The sequence below is a fragment of the Populus euphratica genome, unplaced genomic scaffold, assembly GCF_000495115.2.
Source record: "Populus euphratica unplaced genomic scaffold, PopEup_1.0 scaffold545.1, whole genome shotgun sequence".
Classification (NCBI taxonomy): domain Eukaryota; kingdom Viridiplantae; phylum Streptophyta; class Magnoliopsida; order Malpighiales; family Salicaceae; genus Populus; species Populus euphratica.
In genome coordinates, this window is record NW_011500419.1 from 5,474 (window position 1) to 15,003 (window position 9,530).

At 30.0% G+C, this 9,530-nt stretch overlaps 1 protein-coding gene across 4 annotated transcripts; it reads left to right on the forward strand.

The window, feature by feature from the left end:
* Positions 1-3,222: 3,222 nt before the first annotated feature.
* LOC105114553 (exocyst complex component SEC15B-like) lies at positions 3,223-6,532 on the forward strand. 4 transcript variants are annotated; one of them, XM_011011130.1, is made up of 2 exons: positions 3,223-6,000; positions 6,209-6,532. In XM_011011130.1, exon 1 carries the CDS (start codon positions 3,556-3,558, stop codon positions 5,980-5,982), a length of 2,427 nt encoding a protein of 808 aa, XP_011009432.1. In that variant the 5' UTR covers positions 3,223-3,555; the 3' UTR covers positions 5,983-6,000; positions 6,209-6,532. The 4 variants fall into 4 exon arrangements, with proteins under 4 accessions (XP_011009432.1, XP_011009431.1, XP_011009430.1 ...); XM_011011129.1 differs by having other exon boundaries at positions 6,259-6,532; XM_011011128.1 differs by having other exon boundaries at positions 3,223-5,996.
* The last annotated feature ends 2,998 nt before the right edge of the window (positions 6,533-9,530 follow it).

Here is a 9,530-nt window from a genome sequence, read left to right on the forward strand (position 1 = left end):
TTAAAAGTTTTTTTTATTAGAAAACACAATAAGTGTCAATAATCCAGGAAGAACTAAATCTACTAAAAAGTTGATAACATGACATGAATCTACTGAATGAGCCTATTGCTTACAAGGTGAACGTGAATTGAGAGCAAATTATATTTGAAGTTTGCATTATTGAAATTTCCGGTTATCGTACCAAATTCGTAATAGTGTAACCAATAGCAAAAAGCGTGGGGGATGATTTTGAAAAATAATAATAACTTTGCATCGGTCAGCATTCTAATATACGCTTTAGTATATTAGAATGGTTCTGCACGGATTTTGGTAAATTTTTGCCAATGCTATACTTCCCCCATTTTTCACGACTCCGTAATATACACTTTAGTATCCTTTGGCTACTAAATAAGATTACAGAATATATATGGTGTATCATTAACAAAAACTAAAGCGTTAAATATTATAGAATTTTTTACTGTTTATCATTTTATAATTCATTGTAGATTGCAGTGATGTGTGTTTTTTTTTTTTCAATTTGATCTCTAAATTTTTTTCTTGTATGATTGGGTTATTTTAAGCCTAAATTAGCATCTAATTGTATTTTTTTTTAAAGGAAAAGTTGAATTGAAAAAAAGAGAACTTAAGTTAAAAAAAAAGGGTAAAATAAGTGGTGATTTTAATTTTTGTGTTAAAAGTTTATTTTAGTCCCCTGTCATTTTTAGCTTTTAAATAACCAGTCTCTTTAATTTTTAAAATTTTAATTTTGATATTAAAATTTATTTTCCTTATTTTTTATTTTTTTTCTGGTTAGAGAAGAGAAAAATATTCATCGAATTTTGACATAAAAAGAAAGTTATTATTGACGATGATTTCTATCATCAAAATAGTTAATTTTGATACCAATAAATTGCATTTAATGATAGGAGTTTAACCTAAGTTTTTTTCTCTTTTCCTTACCTAGAGAGGTAGATCTAACCACATGAATGATTTTGGATTTAAGTTGATATCAAGTTTTTGAGATGTTTTTTGGGCTTTTGTGGCCATAGACAAGTTTATCAAGGTATTTTATTATGATGTTTTTTTTAATATTTTGATTTAAAAATACGTTCAAGGTATTTTATTATGATGTTTTTTTTTTTAATATTTTGATTTAAAAATACATTGTAAAATTGGTTTCAAATTGAAAAATTAAGGGGTCAATTTCTAGCAACTATTGCCACTAGATTCTGCGAAAAGCAAAAGATGTGTCGTCTATTATCTTTAATATAAAAAAAATAAAGTAAATGCCATATCATTCACATCTTTAAGGAAAAAAAAGATAGTTTGAGTCTATATGTGCAACTTAGGCTATTTTTTTCAATGTGCAAGCCCACGTAATTGGGATTTTTTTTTTACTAAGCTTAAAAATCTTTGATAAAATAAATCATTGAACCAAATTGAGTCTGCTAGTCAAGTCGTAGGTTTAACAGGTTAATTTATGATGTTCAAGTTATTATTTGTTTTTCTTTTTTATGCTTTCTTTACCCCTTAATTTTTTTTAAAAAAAAATACAATATTACCATGTGTTATTAATGATTTTATTATTATTATTATTCAAATCAAACCTAAAATAATGTATTTTCACCCTTTTATTTAAGTTAAACCTATCATGGTTTTTTTTTTAATTTTAACAATGCATAAATATTTTTTATAATTAATTTTTTTATTATAACCCTCAGCATAATGCACATCAACAAACTAGTGTTCATTAATTATAAAAGTAAAAAGGTAATAGTGAATTGGTCAAAATTGAATAGGCAATAAGATTTCTTTTGAAATATTTTTGTAAATTGATTTAAATTATAATTTATTTTTGGCTTAAAAATATAAATATGTTTAGTATAAATAAATTTTGATTTAAATTGAAATATTAATAAAAACATTAAATCACAATTTTGTTTTAATCAAAAGTTTTTATTAACTATAACTTATACTACTTTATTTCTTTCAAAAAGTTATTTTGAATTTCCACTAATGAACTACCAAAATAGAAGAATATAAAATGAGATAAAAATAAAATCAAAATGCCCCACTCCAACATTCACCAATACATCAAACTATATGGTATCATATTCATGAAATATGAGGAAAAAAAATTCTAAACACTTTTGTGCTTTAATTTGTATCTATCATGATTTATTACTATAATATAAGAACTTTCAAATCATGATTCAAAATAAAAAATCTCTTTTCATAAAATACCTATCAAACTCTAATTTAAACCACAATTCAAATGTAATTACATTTTTAGATTTACAGAGTTTAGATTGATCAAAACCCTAAACCACATGTACCTATATTGATATTAAAAATAATATGTTAAGATGATTATTGTTTTAATAAAATGTTAAGATGAATTTAACACATAAAAAGAACAAATAAAATGCTAGAACCTCCTAATTACATGACACAATCATTAATTAAGGAGATATTACATTACAAGATAAGATTTTTTAATTTTTTTTTTAAATTATCATAATTAAAAAAATAATTTTCAAAGTTACATAATTTAACTAGCTGCAGACGTGAGATTTGTGCAACTCACATGGCAAAAAAAAAAAAAAAAATCTTTCTTTCTTGCTAACTCATTTTTTTATTTAGTCCCTCAACATTTCTATTTAGTTAATTTTAATTTTATTATTATTGATATTTCATATATTTTTTTTGCAAAAAAAATTTAATATTTATTTTTTCCCAAATTTAAATAAGAATAAGCTTAATCGATAAAATAATCACAATAATAAAACTAGAAATAACTAAACATAAAATGAGAGAAGAAAGTAGAAGAATAGGCTGGAACAATAATTAAAGCAAGAGAGAGAAAATAAAAAAGAAAAGAATAAGACACCAGAACACCCTGTAGCTTAGATAACGATATCCTTATAAATATTAGAAAATTCATGGACACCAAAAGAACAGTCTCTGAGCTTCCAGGGAGTTCAATTTTTTATTATTTCAGGTGCATGTGTTACCGTGGCAGTTAAAAAAAATAACAGCAGGTTATGCATATGTGACCGCGTGATCGACGGTGTGTTTGACTGCGAGATGTGGTAATTTTTTTAGAAAAATATAATTTTTTAAATATAAATTACACTTTTTAAAAATAAAAAAATATTTTTTATTAACAAAAGCCACCATATCTCCCACCAAACACACCGAGTATGCCGTGGTAGTTTAGAAATTGCTTTTCTCAACTATGCTATTTTTTTAAAAATGCCGTGGTGCTAGATTAGTAAAAAAAAAAAAAACAGTCGCAAGATAACAGTAAAATATTGAGTTAGAGGAGATATTTCAAGATAATGCTCGTATTTCATACCGCCTCAACCGGACCGCCGCCGTCAAATCTCCAAAATCAGAAAGGTCAAACAAAAACAAGTCTTCCAGTCAATGAAATGACTAGATTATCCCTTTTCCTTTCATTTTTACCAGTTGGCAAACTAGTCGAACCAAAAAAACGCCCATCATTTACAATCTGTCCAAATAACCGTTTCTAATCAAATCCTCTCTCATTCCCTTCTCCGATTATTAGTTGCTATGCTCTCCGCGAAGGTTCGCCGTAAAATAGCTCCGGCGAACGGAGACACTGACAACTCCGCCGACAAACAAGACCAGCTCCTCCTCTCCGCCGCCATCTGCAACGGCGAAGACCTCGGTCCTTCCGTCCGCAAAGCATTCGCTTCTGGTAAGCCGGAGACACTCCTCCACAATCTTCGCCACTTCGCTCGTTCTAAAGAATCTGAAATCGAAGAAGTCTGCAAACCCCCCGACCAAGACTTCATCTTAGCCGTTGATGACCTCCGATCTCTCCTTTCCGATGTCGATTCACTCAAATCCGCACTCTCCGATTCCAACTCCAAGCTGCAGTCTGTCGCTGGGCCCCTCTTAACCTCCCTCGACTCCTACCTCGAAGCGCAAACGGTATCGAATAATGTAAACTTAGCTCTCAGTTTGATTTTCTCTTGTATCAAGCTATTAGAGCTTTGTTCCAGAAGTAATTACCATTTATCTCGCGGTAATTTTTACATGGCGTTGAAGTGTGTGGATTCGATTGAGGCTGATTTTTTAGATAAAACACCGTCGTCTACGTTGAAGAGAATGTTAGAGAAGAAGATCCCGGATATTAGATCGCATATAGAGAGGAAAGTTAGTAAGGAGTTTGGTGATTGGTTAGTGGAGATTCGTGTGGCGAGTCGGAACTTGGGGCAATTGGCTATTGGTCAAGCCTCTGCGGCGAGGCAGAGGGAGGAGGACTTGAGAATTAAGCAGAGGCAAGCTGAAGAACAGAGTAGGCTTAGTTTGAGAGATTGTGTTTATGCTTTGCAAGAGGAGGAGGAGGAAGATGGGCTTAGTGGTGTGATCGGTGATGATGGTAAAGATGGGTATGGCAATGGTGGTGGTAATGGATTGTTGGGGTTTGATTTGACACCCCTTTATAGGGCTTATCATATAAATCAGACCTTAGGACTTGAAGATCGGTTTAAGCAGTACTATTTTGAGAATAGGAAGCTTCAATTGACTTCAGATTTTCAGGTGTCCTCGATGACCCCATTTCTTGAATCGCATCAGACTTTCTTTGCACAAATTGCGGGGTTTTTTATTGTGGAAGATCAAATCTTGAGGACTGGAGGGGATTTGATTTCGAGAATGAAAGTTGAGAATTTGTGGGAAACTGCTGTTAGTAAGATGTGTTCTGTGTTGGAGGATCAGTTTTCTAGAATGCAAACTGCAAATCATCTCTTGTTGATTAAGGATTATGTGAGTTTGCTTGGAGTAACTTTGCGGAGATATGGGTATCCTGTTGATGCCTTGTTAGATGTGTTGAGCAAGCACAGGGATAAGTATCATGAGCTATTGTTGTCTGATTGTCGTAAGCAGATTGCGGAAGCACTTGCTGCTGATACGTTTGAGCAGATGTTGATGAAGAAAGAGTATGAATATTCTATGAATGTGCTTTCGTTTCAATTACAGACGTCGGACATTGTACCTGCATTTCCTTATGTTGCACCTTTTTCATCCACTGTGCCTGATTGTTGCCGAATCGTACGGTCTTTTATTGAAGATTCTGTGAGTTTTATGTCATATGGTGGGCAGCTGGAATTCTTTGATGTTGTAAAGAAATATTTGGACCGGTTTCTGAGTGAGGTTTTGAATGAAGCTTTATTGAAGCTTATTAGTACATCAGTTCATGGGGTATCCCAGGCTATGCAGGTTGCAGCAAACATGGCTGTGCTAGAACGTGCTTGTGATTTCTTCTTCCGTCATGCTGCACAACTTTCAGGAATTCCCTTGAGAATGGCAGAGAGGGGTAGGCGACAGTTTCCACTAAACAATGCTCGTGATGCAGCAGAAGAAATGCTATCTGGGCTGCTTAAACAGAAGGTTGATGGTTTTATGACCTTGATTGAGAATGTGAACTGGATGGCTGATGAACCCACGCAAAGTGGCAATGAATATGTGAATGAAGTCATGATATATTTGGAAACTTTGGTTTCTACTGCTCAACAGATTTTGCCAGCTCCTGTCCTGAAAAGAGTTCTGCAAGATGTTCTTTCTCACATTTCAGAGATGATTGTAGGGGCTTTACTTGGGGACTCAGTTAAGAGGTTTAATGTCAATGCTATCATGGGGATTGATGTAGATATCCGATTATTGGAATCTTTTGCTGATAATCAAGCTGCGTTGTTCTCTGAAGGGGATGCCAATCAGTTAAAAACAGCACTTGCTGAGGCAAGGCAATTGATTAATTTGCTTTTGAGCAATCATCCTGAGAATTTTCTGAATCCTGTGATCAGGGGGAGGAGTTATAATACATTGGACTATAGGAAAGTAATGATAATATCAGAGAAGTTGAGGGATCCTTCAGATCGGCTATTTGGAACATTTGGGAGCAGGGGAGCCAGGCAGAATCCAAAGAAGAAATCTCTGGATACATTGATTAAAAGACTCAAGGATGTCAGTTGATTTCATACAGAACTGTATGTATGGTCCTTTCTTTTTACTGTCCTTTTACCATTGCTGCATTTATTTGCTTCCAATATTTTTCTTCTTGTTGTATTATTAGTTTCAAAAATTATATTTCTGTATTTATCATTCTCATAGATATGCATCAGATTGTTTGATTGAATTCTTTTGAGTTGAGATATGAAAATGAGGGTTGGTACTCATCGTGCCATTTACCCTTGGATAGATATAAAGGCGAAATTTCTCCTTAGCCTCTTCTCCAGCCCTCTTGTTCAGGAAGAAGAGATAAAAAATCTGCCCTCCACCCCACTTATATCAGGGAAGAAGGGGAGAACAAACAAACAAGAAAAAGCACACAGTTGCAACTATTTTTAGTGCATCCAGATGGATGGCATCTTACAGGTGTTGGGGCCACTGTTTGCTGTTGGGATGCCTCTTTAACTCTTACTTTACTGTGGTCACGATAGACCGTTTCTGTTAGATAACCTTGATTTTAGTTGGCTTAATATGCACCATTCATAATCAAGCTCCTGACTGTTTTTGCATCTTTTGCATATCTTGTCAACCCAATTCCACTAGAGTTTCAATTTTATCTGCTGCCAGGCTGTGCAAGGATTGGACTAGATTCATGGTGAGCTGACTTGGCTGTTAATAGGCACTAGTCTAAGATTGTGGATGAACAGCATAAAGTAAGGAATTTTGAAGCCCGAGTAGAACGAGATGGGGAAGCTTTAATTGTCCATCTCTTGTCTGAACTGACTTGAAGTCAATTGGATGGATATATGTGATGTTATTATATTTATATAATTATGTATTTATTATTAATAAAAATTTAGTTTATTTTTAATATTAATATGATATTAAATTAATGAATCTAATATTTAATTTATAAATCTAAACTAAAGATAAAGTTTATGAGATAAAATACTTTGCAAAAAAAAATTATAAAGTTGTTATAATTATAAGATTTCTATTCTATCAAAGCGTTGTTCTTAAAATATTCATCGTTGATGCTTTTTTAAATATTGAATATTTATTAGAGCCGTAAAGGCTAATATATATTATGTTTTTTTATTTTTTTTTATAAAAAAAACTAATTATTCTCATAAGCTGAGGTATAAAAGATACCTAGAACTAATATATAAGTACTTGTCATAAAACATATATATTGAACTAACCCACTTGAGAATTTTATATAGAGATATCACATGTATTTATAGAAAGACTCATATGATGGTTGTATAAGTGATTTTTAAATTTGACATTCCTAAATTATTTTATATAGAAAATGTTATATTTTGATCATGTTACATGTTATCTTGGTAAAGCTAACAAATAAGCAAGTATTGGAAATAACATAAACTATATGAATGTATTTGAGTATGCAGGAGATAATTTATCTTCCTAGGTTAATTAGAAAAAATATTTTATATATTTTAAAATAATATTGATTATTAAATCCTTAAGCAAGGTGAAATTAGATTTGAATAGAATTTCAAATCTTATTGAAAGAATCATTACTATAATATTGCAAATAAATATGCTTTAACATGATAGATACTTTTCACGCTAAAATGTCTAAAAATGATAATAGTTATATTGAGAAACTAATCACTAAAAGATTAAGTTAAACCATTTATAATTTTCTTAATATTTAGAAAATCATGACATGATGTTAGACGATATACTTGATTTTTAAATATAAATTAATTAATTATTGAATTGATAATAAATTAAATTATTTGATTTATTTAATTCTATTTATTTATAATTATAATTTACAGTTGGACCAACATATTAGGAACCTAATGAGTCATGTACATAAAAATGATTAGTTAGAAATTAAACTAGGATAATTAATTAAGTGTGACTTGATTGAAAATAATTTTAGAAATTAAGTACTAAATGTTTTTAATTTAGTGATTATAATTCTAGTCATAGAATAATCAAGTATGAACTTGGTTGATTTCATTTCTAAAATTATCCTTAAATAACATAGGGATATTATATAAGGAAAAAATAATTTTTTTTTTATCTATTGGGTTTTCAAGATCTTCTATAAATATAAAACCATGTCTCTTATTTTTTAAGAGATTATCTATTACACAGAAAAACTATACAAGTCACAAAATAGAAAACTAGCACTTTAGGCATAATGATCCCTCTCTTCTAAATAGAGATTTAGTAAATTTATCATCGATGATTCATGTAGATTACTATTGGAGGCTAGACAACTAGACAACTTATGGTTTGCAACAACTTAGTCTTTAAAGAATTATTTAAAGTTGTAGAAAAATCAAATCTTCAGGTAATAAATCCATAAACAATATTATATCTATCTAACGAAATCCTAGAGACCCAAATAATTTTAGCTTTTTTATTTCAATTTTATCTTTTAATATTATGTTAGTTTTGAATTGATAATTATAATTTATTTTACTTTATAGTAGGTTATCACAATATCAAATAAACATCTTAACAATTGAATGATGCTTAATTTTATAAGTGTATATTTTTGTTACCATATCATTAAATAAAAAATAGTCTTTAAACTCAATATAGTCCATGATCTAGGTTGCAGGTTTAGCATGTTTAGAAGGTCAATTCAATATATTGTTTTCTCAATATTAAAAAAAAATCAACTTAATTTTTGTTTAAAATCAATATTTTTACTAGTTATTTGAGTTGTCTTTAGTCGCGCCAAGTTAATTGGGTCACATTAGAGTAACTCTCATGTGATTGAATCTTTATATATATATATATATATATATATATATATGTTTTGTGATTTTATCCTTTAATATTTAATTAATTTTAAATTGATCTTCATAATTTATATAGGTTTGCTTTCTATGAGATTATCACATTTTCAAACAAACAACCAAACATTAGGTTGGTGCATAATTTCACAAGTATATGTTTTTAGCATCATACCTTTTAGTAAAAATAGTTAAAAAAATAAAGTTGTTAAACTTTGTAAAGTCTATGATTCAGGTAGTAGATTTGAGGCTTTAAGTCTTAAAACTAGGGTCGATCTAATATATTGTTGTCTTACTATTAAAAAACATGTCATCTTAAATTTTTTTAAAGTTAAATCATGTTTTTTACTGGTTATCTGATTGAATTTGGACCCTTCAAATCAACCAAGTCATGTTAAGACAATTACTATAGATGTTAGTTTTAAACCTAAAATAGGTAAGGAGTTGGGTTGATCGAATTTTAGGATGACCTACTAGGTTGAGTTTAATAACAATATCAAAGATAATGTTTGGTTATCTTATCGGAATAGAAGAGATAAAGACAATAGAGATAGATGAGACAAGAAAAAATAAGAGATAAATATAAATTTGTGTTTGATAGTGATATATAAGACACATAATGACTCTTTTTGTATCTTGTTTAGTTGATGGTGGATAAGACAAAGTAAAATAAAATAAAAACTAATTTACCTTTAATATATATCATGGTCAAACATGATGTTTTTTTTTAAAATAATTTTTTTTTACTTTAGTTTACATTACATATTGGAATTAATCATAGTATAACAA